The sequence below is a fragment of the Aulonocara sp. 'chitande type north' Nkhata Bay genome, linkage group LG7 (genome assembly GCF_057382095.1).
Source record: "Aulonocara sp. 'chitande type north' Nkhata Bay isolate Kocher_YH1m ecotype deep benthic linkage group LG7, A_spYH_male_GT1.1, whole genome shotgun sequence".
NCBI lineage: Eukaryota > Metazoa > Chordata > Actinopteri > Cichliformes > Cichlidae > Aulonocara > Aulonocara sp. 'chitande type north' Nkhata Bay.
Window position 1 is genome coordinate 10681168 of NC_141350.1, and position 18472 is coordinate 10699639.

At 40.7% G+C, this 18472-nt stretch overlaps 1 protein-coding gene across 2 annotated transcripts; it reads left to right on the plus strand.

The window, feature by feature from the left end:
- The first annotated feature begins 2491 nt into the window (after nucleotides 1-2491).
- On the plus strand, nucleotides 2492-18248 carry fam107b (family with sequence similarity 107 member B). 2 transcript variants are annotated; one of them, XM_086298505.1, is made up of 4 exons: nucleotides 2492-2667; nucleotides 14026-14197; nucleotides 16891-17047; nucleotides 17213-18248. In XM_086298505.1, exons 2-4 carry the CDS (start codon nucleotides 14070-14072, stop codon nucleotides 17330-17332), a joined length of 405 nt encoding a protein of 134 aa, XP_086154631.1. In that variant the 5' UTR covers nucleotides 2492-2667; nucleotides 14026-14069; the 3' UTR covers nucleotides 17333-18248. The 2 variants fall into 2 exon arrangements, with proteins under 2 accessions (XP_086154631.1, XP_086154630.1); XM_086298504.1 differs by lacking the exon at nucleotides 2492-2667 and adding an exon at nucleotides 12796-13016.
- The last annotated feature ends 224 nt before the right edge of the window (nucleotides 18249-18472 follow it).

Genomic DNA, 18472 nt, shown 5'->3' on the forward strand with positions numbered 1-18472 from the left:
AGATAACTGCTATATCCTGTTTAAAGTGGAGGCCCTCAGAGGCCTGAAAAAGAAAAAAACAAGGGGCCTCGCAAATCTCTGCAAATCTACATAGACACGAGGATAAACAAGCACCATGTGAAAACCTGGAACATAAACAGAAACATCTCTCTTGGATGTTATACTTCAGATAGGAGCGGTGTGAAATTGTGAGAGAGGAAGAGTAAGGATTATCTTTTCCAGGAAAAACCTACAGCTTGACCTTCAGTGTCCAAAACTGTCCACATTAGCTAGTCACATGCAACATTATGGATTGTGTCTATATGCTCAAATGTGTCCACACAAATCTGTCAATGTGCATCTGATAACGACAGTCCTGACATCACAGAAAGCTTCTGGTTAACAGTAAAAGTGGTTATGATGGAAATGTCTGTCCTTTATTAAATAGAAAAGGGGTTTTTTTTTTACATATTCAAACCACTATTTGGGTTTATCCCATCAGTAACTGCTACACTAAATCTGTTTATCACAATGTGGTTTGGAAGTTAAAAAAAAACTTCCCCAAACCTTTGCTGAAACCAATCTATAGCCACCAAAAACGGATCTGGTGACAGATGTGATATCTTTTCTGATCTAGTTTTCCGATGGTGACAAAGTAGTTTGGTTTGTCACCTTAGCAATGAGGAAGTACCTTCTTCCTCCCTTGGGGCAAAGACTAAACCTCAAAGTTAAAATTTGCTTGTTCTTTTATTTATATAAACCATAGATTATTTCATGTTGGCTATATTCTTGAAATTAAGGCTCAGTTAAGTTTTAAGTTAAGTTTTAAGTGAGTATGGGTGAACATTTTGAGAAATTTTGTACTTTTCCTTTAAGAGAGGTTTGTTAGAATCGAAAGATCAAAGTCTTAACTACACTAGACCTATCATAGTATGATAGTTTCCAAAAACATCCACCACAGTCTCATGTGTAGAGTTTTCTCTCTTCTATGCACAAGACAATGAATATTTTCCAGAATGTCAAAACTGTCACTTTAAGCAGGAGGAATACATCTGAAACAGCATGCTGAGGTTGGCTTATAAAACTCTTTGACAGTCCTTGCTCCGACTTTTGATTTTTCATAGAGATTTTATTCTCTTACATGCAACCGCAGTCACACACTTACGCACATCTGCTTCCTGCATGCTTTCTGCTTTAAGTGTGGTGGTCTCTGGAGGGAGTGTCCTTTCTGCCAGTGACGACCCTTCTCGTGATTCACGCCATTGTTCAGCAGAAAACTCTTAGTCACCTCTGTCTTAGGTTATGACAAGCTTTGTAGGAATGTTTTGCTTCTCTGGACCCCCCTCCTCCCACGTGTTTAGATTTCAAACCAGACCCTTGGGCCATTTTGCGCTTTTTTGTGTGTGTGTCTGTGTGATTTCCAGTAAGCCTGGTCTGGTAGTTGTACAAGAATTTAGAGCTTTATGAAATGGACATCCAACACAATGAGAGGTAGCCAAGAAAAACATAGGGTTTTCCCCCTGAAATAAGCAAGGCAATGTAAAGGGACAGATCACCATGAAACTAGGGGTTTCAGTGAGCCGATTTAACAGAAGGACAAGGGTGGGGGGATAAGAAGATCCACAGGCCCTTTATCAGTAAGCAGATTACTCTTTATCACAAATAATGCTCAGCATACTCATTCTGCAGAAAAAAATAACAGGCAGCAGGCTGATGTGTTGCAATCAAAGAGAAGCTCTGCCACAGAACGGTGTGTCGTAAAGGTCATAAGGACGTTTTTAAGAAAAGCTTTGGGCCCTTTTCCACTCAAAGTGAAAATTGTTGCAACTTTAAAGTACAGAAACAAACAGATTTTTACAGTTACACATGTAATTGGGCCTGCTTAATACACAATAAGTCTGTTATAGAATACCAGATATATTATGTGGATGATCAGGTGTGGTAACACAGCATTTTTGTTCTTACATATTGAGATAATGTCCAAGATCTCAGTTAGCTCATATGAAAGTCAATACATATGAAAACTTGTCCTTAAAAACAAAAAACAAGTGTGCTATCAAGCAATACATGGGTGATCGCCAGAGTGATTAGCAGCTGTAATAACAGGAAGCAGTTATTGCAAAAGATAAAGAGAATGCACAAAAGGAATAAAAAAGATTGCATATCAGAACTTCCCTAAAACAAATTACAGTTCAATTTATGCTTTTACGAGGCTGGGAAATTTCTGTTTACATACATACATGTTGTGTGTCACACGATTTATGAAGATTTAGTTGTTGATGCCTGGTCCCTCCACGCGTTACATAATTTTTACAAGGCCACTGGCTTTAGATAAACATGTCACCTATAGCCCAGTTTTCAGTAAGAAACCTGGTAACGTTCAATTCGTGCACGCCCCGCCCTGAGCTCGAGGAGTCCCCACTCATCTTCTCTCCGGAGCAGATGAAGAAAGAGGAGGAGGAGGAGCCCCTGTGTGACGTAACTCCATCCCTCCCACCCCGTTTAAATTTACATTTTCTATGGGTCCTGACTGAGTGTATGTGGAGCCGGAGCTAACAGATTCCACAGGGAGACACACCTCAACCCCAAGAAGTGACCCGGAGACGCACCGATGTGGCTCAAACCACTTTGTCACTTTAAATATTAAACAACCCGAGTTGGACAAGTCGCGTCGGCTTCGACTTTGAGGTAGGTGTGTGTGTATGCGCGCGCGTGCGTGCGTGGCTGGAGCTCGTGCTGTTTTTCTCGTGAGCTTGCTTCACAAGTGCACTAACAAAAAAAGCGGCGCGGGTATAGCTAAGCGACCGGTTTGGGGTTTCGAAACTAGAAAGTGTCTAAGGGCAAACGAGCAAGCCGGAGAAGAGAGAGGATGAGATTGCAGAAATACAAACTCTTGTTTCATTGTCTCCTTTTGTTGCGGCGCATGACTGTAGCCGACGGGACAGTGAGGAACAAACACGTTGAGGTTGTTGTTTCCACACGCACAGACAACAGTTTGGTTTTCTTAGAGCAGGTAGCGTTTGTGGCACTTGATACTTTGAGGAAACAGCAGAGGGGAAAAGCCTTTATTATAGTTCCCCTTCTGTATCTGTGTGAACCTGTGAGGGCTTAAAATGCAACCAATGCAAAGGCTGCATATGGTACTCCTGCTTTTAAGCCAGTTCATAATCCTTTACCCCAAAACCATGTATTTTGTGTTTACAGTTTGTACCACCAGACGTTTGTTTGTTTTTTTTCTCGTTGTTCCATTTTTCTTATCAGCTACCATAACCTGTACATAGCACTTCAGTATTTACTGTTGAAAGGAGATCAATCGGAGAGACAAATGACATGCGAAGAGACCACATTTTATGGGTGACTGAATCAGTGAGTCAGACTCTGAGTGGAATGGGACAGGAGTGGTTAGGTCTAAGCACATGGCTTCATTCAGAACTGACAAACTGGCCTGTGCTGTCATCAGGCAGAACAACTGTCATGTGAGTGTGAGAGTGTCTATTTTTAAAGTGGCAACAGGTCTGCAAGTCTAAAACTTGAGGCATTTCTTTTTGATAGTGAATTATGTTTCTGTTAAATTTTAACAACAGTAAGCAAACAGGGCAAACCCCAGCTGGAGCTAGAGGGTTGAGTGTCTGTGTGTGCGCATGTATGTGTGATTGCTGGGTGGAGGCAAACTAGCAGCTTGGTAAATAGTGCAGAGTAGACCTAAGGTGAGGTAGTTTAACTCTGGCGATCTGATGTTTTAGTGAGAAGAGAGGCGATAAAAGCAGGTGGTTTGAGTGAGTTTGTCGCCGTTTAGGTGAATGGCTTCTAAGAGTGTGGTAGTGGGTGTTTGTGCTAAAGGGAGGGGAAAGTTTTGCACATGTGTTAGTCATTTGGAGGAGAGTTTGCGAAACGATTTACATCTGTTTTCTGATCTTTGAACCCCCTCCTTCCTTCTTCTCTCTCTCTCTCCTGTTTCTCTTACTAGGTCTGTCTTTGCTGTCTTCCCGTAAGAGCTGATGCCGTCACTGTGTATGTGTGCGTGTGTGTGGTGGGTGTTATAACTGAAAAGCTGCCTGCTTCATTATCATTGCACTCAAAGGAATTTAAATATGTGAATGAAATATCTGAGTTTCCATTCTATAATAGCAAGTGTCCATTAGTGGTTTGGTGCATTTCTCAGATATATCATTACAGAGTTAGAGACCATGTCAAGGAGTCAAACCGACCTCAGGAAAATAAAGGTGTTTGAGTCAGGAAAGCTCAAGCTCAGGCCTTGTTGGTGAAGACTACCTTGTACCAAATGTTTTTAAGCATTTAACCCTGTAATTAGCCTGTAAACTAAGAAAGATTTCAGAGGATCTCTAGTAAAGTCTTCAAGCATTTTTACCAAACACCACCTCACTCTGTCCAGTGCCACTTTTAACGTATGTAATATTGTTTAAAGCTTTTCAAATGTGCCACAGTGCTCCTGTTTTGATGCTTATGTCATAGGAATACTTTGTTTTTCAAGATGTTTGCTAGAGTAATTTGTTTGGGTCTTTTGGTTTTGTCCTTTCCTAAGCAGGTATTAAAGAATATCAGCAAGTGTAAGGACAGTGTATTCAATCAGCCATCATCTACTAACTGCAATGATTAAATGACATTAAGCATTTGCTAAATAGTTTCCAGGCTTAAAGCCAAAATAGTTGTACTTATTCTAGTGTACTCCTCAAGGTTTAATAATAAAGTTAGTTCAGTGTCATTATATAAAATACCAAAATGTTTGGTTTGCATTAAAGGACTCCTTAAGCCTGCTTTCTTAAAATATGTTTTCTACAACTGTTTTAGAGAGCTGCTTAGCATTTTAATCTGGCTCTACAGTTTTTCAAAAACAATTTGCGCCCGTAAAGGCTGAATTAAATATTATGATGCAACATAAACACAAGTGATGCAATCCAAAAGCAGGATCGACGAAGGATCTTTCACTCGGCTGCAGTTTTGTTGCAGCGGTTTTACAGTTGGCTGTGTCACGGTTCAGGTGCCGAGTATCTTGATATAGCACTTGTGTGGCATGCACATCTGTGTGGGGGGGGGGGCTGTGGCAACTCAGACATGGAGAGACTTGTTTAAGCATGCTCAATACTGATTTACTCATGAAAGACAGATTAAGGTGCATGGAAAGGAAAGCCTGAAGCAGAGACAAGTGCACACACCTACAGCGATTCTGCCTCTCAAAGAATCCCATTGATTTTCCTGCTGTTACGCCAGAGCTTCAATCACAATAAAGCACCATTACTGTGCTGACCACTTTGCATAGCATTGGAGAATGGATGGCATGCACGCTGACTCTAAATGCTTTCCTCCTTGCGGCTATATCGCGATTGGGAGTCTGAGCTCAATGTATTGGATTAAGCTCATTGTAAGCCCATATCAAGATATATGGTCCTTTCTTTAACACAAACAGGAACATAGCTACACTTCCACAGTAGAAGAGATCCCCATTCTACTAATACTTGAAAATGACTGCGATTTCAAGGTGCGTATACTTGATTTTGGAAGTTTCATCAGGCAAAAGCACAAGATCAAGACTTCTGTCTGTAAAATATGCATGTATAAATCTATTTATACAGGCCTGTATAAATAGATTTATACAGATACATTTTACTTAGGACAGGTACATTTTCTGTCATGACGAGCACACTTAATTGAATCAGAGAGAACAAAGCTCCTCATTTAGCCTGTTTTTTTGGATACCTGGGACCCTTATTGTTTCTATATGCGTGTGCCCGCACAGTCAGCTTGCACCCCTGTCTGTCTGTCTGGCTAACTAAAGATTGTCTGGTCGCTCAAGGTAACAGTTGTTTTGGGGGGTTTCTTTACTGGCATGTAAACAAAGGAGAACCTCCCAAATACTCCCTGGTGTGCCCTCCAGCCAATCAGATGTGAGATCCCAGATGGGCTCCGCCAGTAGTCGATGAGGATGGGCGTGCCTGCTCCATATGAGGAAAACAGCAGTAAAGCACAAAGCTTTGAATCTGGAGCAGGAACAGACAACAGAGCCATAACAAAGACTTCTTATTTCTTAGCCAGACAAAACAATTATATATTTTTTATTTTCCTGCATGTCTTTCACACCACTATTGAGACAGACATTGGAAATGTATTTTAAAGTGTGTGTGTGTATCTTTCTTATGTCTCAGTAAGGAGGACCTACATGAAATGTGCGTATATCTCAGCTGTGCCTGTGGTATATAAGTCTGGATCTTATGCATGTGTTGTGATCTTCATCTCTCCACCTGTTCCCATCAGGTCTGTACATATACATACAAGAACATGTGTCAGTGCCAGTTGTGAGCATATAGGCGAGCCTTTTGTATTTGACTAACAGGTGTGACCTCAAATTGTATCCCTTCCTGAAATATGCCCTGAATGCGGTTGTCAGCAGTTTCATTTTAACCTTTTGAAGGACGAAAAACACCCAAATGTTTCTCACTCAAATATGTCAGTGTTTGAATATATTTAGGTCTCTGTGTCCATACATGTATTTGCTGTTGTGCGTCCAAGGCGATAATCAGTGTGCAGTTTCATCACATTCCCACAGCGTGACTCAAAGTGGTGTCTGTGCCTTTTCAATCCATCCCATTCATCCTGTAATCTGCCTCACCCCGGGGGCTCAAACCGTGCAGCAACAGGAGCCACAGCATGGAACAATTTCAGTTCTGTGCTTAACAGAAACTGTCTAACTCGGCATGTTTCAGTTCAACGAGAGAAAGGTCATAGCTAAGCATAATTACATTTTTAAGTAACATCTTAACAACTAATACATAATATTTTACCAGTATCTGCTTCATCTGATCATGTCAAGACATTTGAAAGATCAGGATACTCTTAAGAGATGGAGCTTGTGTTATCATCAGGCAAGACAAATTGCAGCTGAGACACAAAAAGGAGTGGAAGATAACACAGACAGATAAAAGAATTACAGCCACAAGAGACAACCATTTTCAAGTGCAGCTTACAACACAGCCACAAAACTACATTAACAATTGCACATACAGTTATTGCCAAAGTGTGCGCTGGGTATGCCAGTTTTGTTTGTTTGTTTGTTTTAATTGAGAACTAGAACCAGACAGGAGAAGTAAAATTATGCATGTTCCTCTACTTTGTTCTGTTCCGATAGTTGAAATTGTCTGATATAAAACAAATGCATTGGTGGGAAAGAACAGTTTAGTTCCTCATTTAGAGTCAGTATTAAAGCCTGATTTCTGAAGAAATATTTTCCAATATTGTAGTTATAATGAGAGGGTTTGACAAGCTGACATATATTGAGAGATATATTTGTTAATATATATAATAAATTAACCTATTATGCCTTTCCTAATTTTCGACCTCATGTGTACTGATGCAATAGTTGATGGGGTTTGTTTTTTTTTTTTTTCTTCAACATGGCCATTTTTTTTTTTTTTTTTCAGATAACGATGTCCTGTTTGCAAATGATCCTTACAAGCCAAAAGCTCGGGCTTCAGACTGCTACTCTTAAATCTGTATTAAGTCACAGAGAGGGGCCATTATTCTCTTTTATTGTGGTCATTTCAGACACATTGTTCTTGCTCCCAGAAAGAACTGTGTAGAGAGGGAGCTGCCCAAAGGCTGTATTTACAACAGTGGATTAACTAGGGAGCAGCACCAAGGCCCAGTTGTAAGCCCTTAGAGCAGTATAAGATAAGATAATAAGGTTTAATTTTAAACATGCAAAGCTCTTAAAAATTTTTAAAGGATACAGTATCTGCTAAGGCGCTTATTTATTTATTTATTTTTTTGTTGAGATAAAACCAAAATATTTGTGGCTCTGTTGTAGATTATTGTATATGGAGCATAAATATGCTTTCTAACTCTAGTTTGTTTGCAGTAAGCCCATATAAGCTGTTGTATCAAGTGGAAGATTTATCAGACCAATACAAAGAAGCTATCGATATTTTGTAAACTGGAGTAGAAGCCAAACAAAAATAATGTATTTACAGTAAGTATCAAGTTGCCAAAGAGAGTAACAGTAACTCAAATGCCCTGATTGAACCCTTTGGCTGGGAGGCGTATTGGTGATTTTTGTTGTCATTGTAACAGCCTGGTACTGACTTGATGCCTCCAGTGTTTTTCAAGCACCCGACGTGCACAGACACATACTGCATAGCACAGCTCATGCCTTTGTCACATGATGCACATTATCCTTTCCTTGTGTGGGTGTTTTCTCCATGTTTGCACATCTGTGGTTTATGAACCCTAAACCCAGATTGTAAATTCCCATACCCCTGCATCTCCCAAGTGACATCATTGTACTGTGGGAGCAGTCCGGGTGCTTTTGGAGGTCAGTACATGATGAGGCCCCTAAATTCCCCTGCTATAGACCCCCACCCCAAGGCAGAAAACACAAAACAGATCTCAACCCCCAAACTCGGAATACATTTGAGGAGCCCTTTTCAATCTCACTGTATGTTTCTTCTTTGTCGTACTTGGCTAAATATATAATCGCTCCAAAGTTGCCGTGTCTTCACCACTCTGCTCTCTCGGTAGCAATTGTGTGGCACCCTTTCTGACATACCCAGAGTCGTTGGTCTAAGCTGAAACTCTTGATGCGGGTGGCAAGAGTGGTATTTGCATTGAGCTCAGACAAAATCATGCCAGTGGCCATCTTTTCTTCTTATCTTACTGGCTCCTTTGCAATATGATGAGCACTACCTAGATAGTCATTTGAACTCAAATGATTTTACCTACAAATGCAAATACACAAAAAAAAACACACAAAAAATAAATGTGGGTATGTGGTATGTGTTTCAAGATGACAGCTTGAACGTGTTTGTAGGTACAGGAGAGTAAGCACGCTTGCCACAATGACTTATTCGTTGTCATGTGGTAAGGCTGTGAATTATCACGTCTGTACAGGGAGCCCATACGGGAAATTATCTCATGGTCACTGGTAGACCGTCAACTCTGTGATTCACTTTTTCAGTCACTTTCTCTTCACACTCACACACAGGGCCATGCTATCCCACCCCCATCCTCCCTCAGCTGTCCGTTAAAAGCCCATCTATCTCTGCGTTTTAATTAGGGCCTCCCCTATTTATGGCTGAATGGCCGCTTCATTAACAGAGAGGCTAGGAGATTCACATCCGGATCTGTACAGCTTGTGACACACAGCAAGGCGAGAGAGTCTGTGTGTGTGTGTGTCTATGTGTGTAAGAGGGACAGAATGGGGTGTGGGGGTTGCTTCAGGGGTATTGATGACGTAATTTCCCCTGAGGGGTGGACCTCCCATCTGTGAGTGGAATATAGAGGATTTGTCCAAAGTAAAAGCAGACTATATGGGACAAGGAAGCAAGATGTATAAGATTAAATGTTAATTTTTTTTTTTTTATGGCCACAATCATATGCATCTTATTAAATGTTAATGTGTTGTTGTTTTTTTTCTTTAGCTCATATGAATCTACAATCAACATATGTCAGTATATATGAATATATGGCCTGAATAGCAATTAATATTCAGATTCTTTATCGTATTTAACCAAGAAACACAAAGTCAAACAATACACAGGCTTGGCTCTTCCTAAAATTAGATCCCCTTTTTTTTTTTTTTTTTTTTTTTTTTAACATAAGCTGCCAAAGCCTACATCAAAACTGGATGCTAAATCTCAGATCAGTGCTTTTCTTAAGCCTAACCCCTGTGTACCTTTGTACTGGAAATTGCAAGGGGGGGGATCTTGGCTCACACATGCTGTAGTGGGTGTGGTCAGCTATGTGTTCACTACCAATGACAGTTGATTGCCCAACCCCACCCTGTGGTGTGCAGATCTCTGGATGGTCTGTGCCTGTGTCCTAGAAGGAGAACGGTGGGTTCAGATGGCAACGCAGGCCACCAGCTGCTCTCCTTGCCTTCATTTTCTGTCTCTAAAGCTGCACCAGGAAGAGGGCCGTTTGTGACTCATGAAAAGCTAAACCATGTCATCGTTCAGTATGGCTGTCAGTGTCTTTGCATGCCCTATCTTGTTAGTCATGCTGATAGTCATCTACTTTTTCTTTGCTCCTTAATCATGTTCACATCACTAACAATCCCCTTCATTTGTCTGTTTTTTGTTTTGTTTTGTTTTTGTGTTTTTGTGTTTTTTTTTTTCTTAGAGTATCCACAGTATTGTTTTCCCGGCCAGCTTAACATCCCCTTCCATGCTCATTACTGTGCTCTGTTTTGTTTTTATTCTTTTAATGGATGCACATATGTGCGTAAGGTAAGGACTAAGGGTGAATATGCAGGCTCTAAATTAACTGAAAGAAGCTATTTCTGAACCCAACTCAAGAGTCTGATGGCTTTTGTTGTAAGTAACACATTTTTACATGATGCAGTTTTTTCCCATTGTTTTCCCAAAGCTAACAATTTAAGCCACATTAACATTGTTTTTAAGGCTTTAATTCAGTGCTAAAATTATTTTAATGTTCTAGCGTCTTCACAAGTCCTGCATCACAGTGCTGTGTCACTAAATTGTGGGTGGTGGCTGATCGCCATGGCAACTTAGATGTTGTTGAGAAATGAGTCCATATAATGAATGTAAGTCTGTGTGCGTGTTAGCTCATATAGCAAAGCTGGCCATGATGATGCAATTCCTTGGCACAATGCTGGCACTCTAGTCGTTCTATCAGCTCTAATGCAGCCTGCCACTGTGGACTACACTTTCTCACACAGTGCAAACACATTGAACTGCTTCCTCTTTTTAAAAAAAAATAAAATAAAACGACAACAAAAGCAAAACAAGTATCGCTTTTATACAGTGAGAAGAACGAACTTGTGTCAGCAAGATGTAAGTGTGTGTGTGTGTGTGTGTTTAAGCCTCCTCGTGGTTTTAACCTTGTGCACTACTGTTTATCTTTTTGTTGGCATTTTTCCTCACTTAATCAATCAGATATTCCCTGTTACTTAATCCAGAAGTGTGATTACCTACAACACAAGAACAGCTCATGAGGACAGCTGGGAGAAAGAAGTTTCTTTTTCCGCTTTTGCTTTTCTCCTTTCCAAGACTCTGTTCTGACCCAGTTTTCTGTTTCTTCTCTAGTTCCCATTGTTTTCACCAACTTTTTTTTTTCTGTCTCATTTTATTGCTGGATGCTCGGATATTTTGAATCATATTAGTACTGCACGCTCTCTCCTGGACATCTTGGGGAATGGAGACTCATTATCTGTGTGTGTGTGTGTGTGTGTGTGTGTGTGTGTGTGTGTGTGTGTGTGTGTGTGCGTGCCTGCCTGTCTCAGTAGTAAGGGTGTGTCTCCAAAACCAATAAACACAGAGGGATTTAATGGGATTCTTGAAAAAGCAGAAAGTGCTTTTTTTTTTTTTTTTTAAAAACTGTGTGTTGTTGTTGTTGTTATTATTATTATTATCGTTATCTTGAGATGTGGTGGAGTTGGAGGTGCACATATTAACACGTGCAATCTACTACATACATTTTAGTGGCTGTTAGTGACAATGTTATTTCATTCTTAACCCCACCGATGGGCAAAGCAGCTGCAGTCAGAGGGATCTTAAGGGACAACATGTTAACTTGTCTGTACCCATCTTAGATTTTAGGTGTGCAACTGTAACATGTAGCTTTTTTTTTTTTTTTAAAAGAAACCAGAAGGAGCAAATAAACATGCAGAACCACCGGTGATCAAGCTGACTTTAAGCAGTCCTCGAACTTGAGGTTGTAGGTCCCTTTTGAACTCCTTATGTTACTTCCCCTCTCCCCGGGGGCAGAGAGGAAGCAGGAGCAGATGTGTTAAACGGACACTGTGACAACACTGCCAGTCTGTAAGTTCCTGTACCCGTCCAACTCAGCATTAACAGAAGCCACCCTTTGATGTGCCCATCATGTGCGGGTTCACGCAGCTCCTGATTACAGCATCACGCAGTTCTTCCCCTTCTCACATTTACAATCACTATCACTATTTCCTGTTCCAAAAACAAATGCACTTTGACTGCCAGGTTCCTCACAATATTAGAGTCAGTGATGTCTGTGAAAGTAGTGGTAAACTAAACTAGTGACCAGTGTTATTTATGTTGCTTTTCTAAATTAGTTATATGCATAGGTTTGTGATGGCTACATGGGTTGGTAAACACAGGGTTACTCATCTGAGATTAGAAGGAATTGTTTACAACCATGACAACCAGGCAGGAAAACTGTACTATTACCAGCATATCGTATAATATTCTTCAAGGATGTTTCTGTATCATTTCTCTCTCTCTTTGTTCTGCACCCAGTGCAGCCACACACTAGGTGTTTATCCCAGGCTTCTTTGTTATGTAACTGACATCATTTAGCTCCTGGGGATGCAAAAATATCGACCTCTAGTGGTGACTGTAACTCATTGCGTCAATGCTTTTGAATGCATGTTTTGCCATTGTGTCTGGCACATGCAGTGTGATGCGTCTTTGGAACAAGTAACTGTGATTGGCTGTAAGATCAAAAGCAGCATTCTTTAGTCCTTATCAGTTGAAGAAACACCTGATTATGAGTTTGAGCCATTCGTCAGACCGGGAAACCACGACTTTATTGGATGGTATATTCAGACAATCATTTAGTAGTCGAGTAATTAATAACTTTACAGTTTTAAAGCTAACAGAGGTCGTAAATACATATTGTATTAATAAAGGTAAAAAGTAAAGATAAAGGTAGCATGAAATTTGATAAGTGAAACATTGTGCATAGTCATAAACTGCCAGAGGTGTGTATTAAAAGTGAATGGAACAATGAAGGTAAGGGAGGGGGCAGAGAGAGAGGGAGAGTGAGAGAGAGGGGGCGAGCGAGCGAGGGAAGGAGGGTTTGTGTGAGCTTAGCTGTAAAACAGACTTTGAACTCCAACCAGCTCAGTAGCAGACAGCTGTGCAGAACAAAGCACGACTCCAGCACGAGGCTTTACGAGATACCAATTAAAAAAGAGAGCCAGAGAGGGAAAGAGGACAGCGTGTTTTAATAGCTTTTCTTGGAGAATACATCCCAAATCAAAATAACAGAGATGGCTACAATGTTCAGATACCCCGTCTTTCCTCATCTGCAGGGTGAGTTTATCATTTCATTTTCAATTTATGTAATTCTTTTGCTTTAATTCAAACAGTAGCTCAACAGTGAAGTAGTGAGTCCTTTTTATTTTAGCTTGCAGAGTCGGTGTTTTAAAGAAACACAAGTATCACTCAGTGCATTTGTTGTATGTTTGTCATGCGGTTGGATCCTGGGATTTTTATGCGCATCGTTCCGAAGTTCCTGATTAGTCATTCTTTGAAGTGGAGCACGTGAGCCGTGAGTTCAGATAGGTAGATCGATAACAGTAACTGCTATAAAAGGTATGGTGTTACATGCATACATTGCAACTTGTGAGAGATATTGATCAAACTTGGAGTAAATCACAGCTTTAACTAGAGCACTGCTAAATGAAGAAATAAGTAAAAATATACACCGTGCTGACCCTGAGTACCCCCTGCTATTTCTGTACCGTAGTTTATAATGGTTCATAATGAGGGTTTTTGACATGCTGGTTGTGTGTATGAAAATAGGTGAACACTCCATTCGCAACTGTTGCTAGAAATTTCTACTTTATGGTTTCTGCTCCTTCTGTAAAGTTGACCAAAGCAAACATCTGTTCACATCTGGAGGAGTTCACAGATGTGACTTGGTTTTATTTCAAGCCCCCAGACAGCTGTAGGCTGATTCTCTGGGCTAATTCTGTGCTTTAGTAGTTTCTGGAATATTTACATGACACTGTGTGTCAGAAAGATATTAGGCTTTTAAGGGCTGTACCCATTACTGTCCCTTCATTAATATGCATATGTTTCTTATATCATCCATCAAGGGGATGAAATGTTCCTCTTCACTCAGTGTGGAACACTTACGTAATTCCAGTGCTGAGTCCCTTCATCACTATAGAGACCAGTGAAAAACCCTGAGCTCATGCCAGAGTATCTGGCAGATGCTCATATCCTGATTTGCAAGAAGTATGAGATTTCTCATACTGTGTTTAAATCAGTCTCTCTTTTTTTTCTCTTCCCCCCCCCCCCCCCCCTGTTGATTTAGATCCCTGTGATCCTGGTTTGTCGCTGTCAGCAGGGAGGAGTGTCATGGCGGAACCGGACTATATGGACGAAGACTGTGATGAGCTCATCAAGCCCAAGAAACTGATCAACCCAGTGAAAAGCTCCCGTAATCACCAGGACTTGCACAGAGAGTTGCTCATGAACCAGAAGAGGTCAGCAGATAGAAAAATACCTTGAATCTCACTCCTAGCTGTCACTTGGTGACCACATGTGGTAAATCCAAAACATTTTTTCAGAGAGATTATTTACCTCCCTTTTGTTGATACCAACAGCAAGATTATATTTTATAACGGCAGTTAAGTGTTAAACAAAGATAACTGCACCCCTATGCCTTTAATAGTCATAGCCATAAAGCAATATTTAAGATTTCCTTATGTTTAATACTGCTAGTATCAAGATAGATAATACTTTATAGTGAGAGGCCACTGAAGTCCAATAGTTTCTAGAACGACAATAAAACATCCCCGTTTGTTTCTGGGTGTAACACAAACTTGTGATAAGAAGGAACGGTTCCACATTCAGGATAATTTAGTTTTATCTTCACTAATGGAGGATGAGTGAATCCAGTAACTTTGCCACTTTCTGCTAATTCCTTTTTGTATCCATGTCAACGACACTGATGCTACCGTATGCCACTGCTGTCAGTGTGGTTGACTTCACTGGTCCATCTAGTTCCCAGCAGCAGTGTAATGTGAGGCTTGGGATATAAAACATTTCATAGAAGCTATTATATATAAAACCTTTGGCAAATATTGGTTATGTAAAAGTCAGAGATATATGCCACGGAGGAAAATCCAGTCGTGGCTACTGATATTACATGAAACAAAGGATTTTATGGGTCTGTAAGTCTCTGAGCATCAATCAGTGTATGCATACGTTTATATCTTAGCATGTTTAAATGCACATACATACTGGGGCCCATGATTGCCCTTTCAAACTCGATGTTTGTATTTTATCACACCATACAGTGCCAGCAGCTTTGTGCCTGAACTATAAATAGCTCTGTAAACACGCATGCTGGTGACAGCTGTTACATCACAGCAGCAGTTCTCCGGTCTGTCTTAAACCAGAGTGTAATGATTAAAGCAGGGCATTTAAGAATCAGGAGGAAACGGGCCAAAGAGAAATGAAATTCTAAAAAAAATAGAAAATAAAAATTTTCGGCTCAAACTGCTGCAAAATATTGCTTCTAATAGTCTAGACAGAGGATTTTGACAAGCATCAACCAGCTTTAAGGGGGAATAAACTTTAATGATTGTGCTTTTATCGTGTGCTGAGGTATAGAAAGCTGGCCTGCAAAGTGGATTAGTCACAGTGATGAAAGTGGGATGGTTGGATGAATGCATGGATGGATGCTTGTAACGGAGAGGAAAAAAAATATGTTATGTAACAGAGATTACAAAACTGTCTCTAGCTGAGGGCCTTTCTCTGCCTTGGCTACCTTAACTGTAATGGCACCTTCCTACACAAACAAAGGAATTTGAGAAATTCAGCCACCATGACTGGCCAGGCATTCGATCAGATGGAGGTAGTGATGTGTGGGATTTTGAACACACATTCCTCTCAGTCTGCCTGAGGGCATGCATTTGGTGGTGGGGTGTGTGCATAGGTCAGTTATTATGTAAACACTGCCCACGGTGAGAGAAGAATGAAGTCAGCATCTTTGTACTGTAGCCTGTCTTACTGCTGTCGCCGACCTTGGCGTCCACCCCTTCTGCGTGAGGGTACTTAAAATCAGCCCACCCAGTCACATCTTGGGCCTTCTGCCCTGCTTCAGCTCACTAAGAGCTTTCTAAGACCCTTACTGATGCAAAACAGGGCATTTAACTGAAGCAGTGACTCTTGATAAAACAGACCCTTGTTGTAAATTAACTCCCACTGCTTTTTGGAACACGGTGAGCTCAGTTATGTAATCATCTTGATTTAATAATGCATGTAATTAAGGCAGTGCTGTTGCTAAAATGTATCCAGGTAAGGGACGCTGTGTTTTCTTTGAAGACCATCTGTGGCCTGTGTAGATTCAGGCTGTCATAGTGAAAGAAAAATCAGTTGGAGTGTTGGGTAATCTGCATTAAAGGTTTTAAAAAATTAAATCAGTAAAGGGCATGGAGATTGGATTTTTGACCAGGCACAGTATTTTTTTCCCCCTTCTACTGTGCCACTTTATTTGCCCTTAATCCTTTGATCTTTATTAGTTTTTGTCTGTTTATAGATGACTTCAATCCATCTGTTCTTAAATATCCCCACGTCCCAAACTTGCTGTTACCCCCTCAACCCCAAACAACATGTTTTTGTTTTTGTTTTGTGTGTGTGCATTTTTTTTTCTTGTCATGATTTTGGAAGAGCTTAGCAGATTACATAATATTTTGCATCTTTGCTCCTCAGGCTTTCACTTTACTGAGATGTCTTCACCGAGTTGTGTAACAGTCCCACTGGTTTTGCAGTGACTTAAGACATTTTCCGTGTGTGCCGTATGCTTCCCTGCAATCATTCTTGATACTAAAAGACCAAAAAAAAGGCAACTGGGAAAGAAATAAACAGCCAAGTTCTCACCCATGGTTTCAGCCCACTCTTTCAAAGTCATTTCCTGTGCTGGCAAAAATCATCTTATGCAATTCTTTTTGATGCAGAGCAATGTGCGATTTGCTGGGAATCAGAACTTTCCTGTAACACGATTGCCGTGTTTAATCCGAAAGTCTAATACTAATCTGCATGTCAAAACAGAATAAGGTCATATATTACGCATGAATTTGCATGCCAGTCTCCTTCTGAATGAGGCTTTGCAGTGACATCAGCATGTGTTGATTGAAGCTGACATGCTGTTTCATTGATGGATTCTGCACAGGGGTCTGGCTCCTCAGAACAAACCTGAGCTCCAGAAGGTTCTGGAAAAGAGAAAGAGGGACCAAGTTCTCAAGCAACAGAAGGAGGAGCAAGAAGCCCACAAGAAGAGGAGTGACTTGGAGATAGAGCTCATGAAAAGACAACAGAAACTAGAGCAGGTAAATGATTGATGGACATTGTGTCATTTACACGCTCATAAATCCCAACGTGTACAATGGCTTTTTCAAAACTTTATCTGAGTTGCTAAGCTGTCTGTATGTGTTTTGGAAAAACTTGAGTTTCGTGTAAATGTAAATGTGAATTTAATGTCTTTATTCCTGCAGCTTGAACTGGAGCAACAGAAAATTGAGGAGGAACAGGAGAACACCCCCGAGTTTGTGAAGATGAAAAGCAACCTGCGCAGGACCAAGCAGGAGACCGACGGGGAGGAACGAACCACCTAAAAAAAAAACAAACATCAGGGGTGGCTGGGTCTGGCTGACTGTGCATATTTTTGTGAGCACAGAGGCAACAGGAGTGTGTGTACAAAGGAGAGAGAGTGTGTTGTGTCTGTGGTACACGGTGGTGACCATGATCTTGGACCTGGCTTTCCCAACCTAGCTGTTCCTTCGTGCAGTGAGGAGAGAGACTTTAAAGAATAAAGACCCCCCTCGGTTTGCCTGCAATGGACCACCAGTACCCATACCCACCCAGCAGCACACAGCACCCCCCACAGGAGGACCTAACACATGTTACATGATTTTTTTCCACAAGGGCGAGCAAGCTTTCAAGGAGCTCTGAGGGAGATGCGACCAAACACACACACACAGACACACACACACAGGAGTATTTGTCCCCTATGTTTTTCACTCCTTTCTCCACAGCAAGCTCTCATTTCTCTTTACTGTTATTGATGTTGTCATTGTTGTTGTTTTTTGTTTTGTTTTGTTTGTTCTCACATTCAGAATCAAAAAAAAGGAAAAGTGGACACTGGATGGACTCTTGAAGCTGTGTAATGTAAAAGCCAAACAAATGTGCTTTTATTATTTATGTTTGTAGCTTTTAGCGCTGGTATAGGGGAGGACACTTTTAGTCATTCTGTTTTGTTTTGGGTTTTTTTTTGTTTTTTTTGTTTTTTTTTTAAGTTTGTTTTACTGCATAGTATATGAAGCCAGAACAGGACAAAGGGAGTGCGTGGTTGTGTGAAACACTCGAATTCGCTTTATTTTTTTAAATTGTACACATGCCATTTCCTCAGCTAATGCAATTTTGAGCAATAGTAAAACTCCCAGGCATGAGAGTGACTTTTCTTTATATATTCTGTTGTTTTTGTTTTGTTTTGTATGAATAAAAGTGTTACTTAATAAATAATTTAAGTTTTGTGAGGCTGGTCAATCAGAATAAGTCCTGAGGTGTGTGTGTGTGTGTGTGTGTGTGTGTGTGTGTGTGGGGGGGGGGGGGGGGGGGGTGTTTGTTTATAAACAAACATTTGGATGAAGCCAGGAAATAAACTTGAATGTGTTTACACATAATCCACCCATCATAAACAGATCTGATATCACCACGGCTCCTGAAATAACGCCCTGATAAACTTCTTGGAAGCT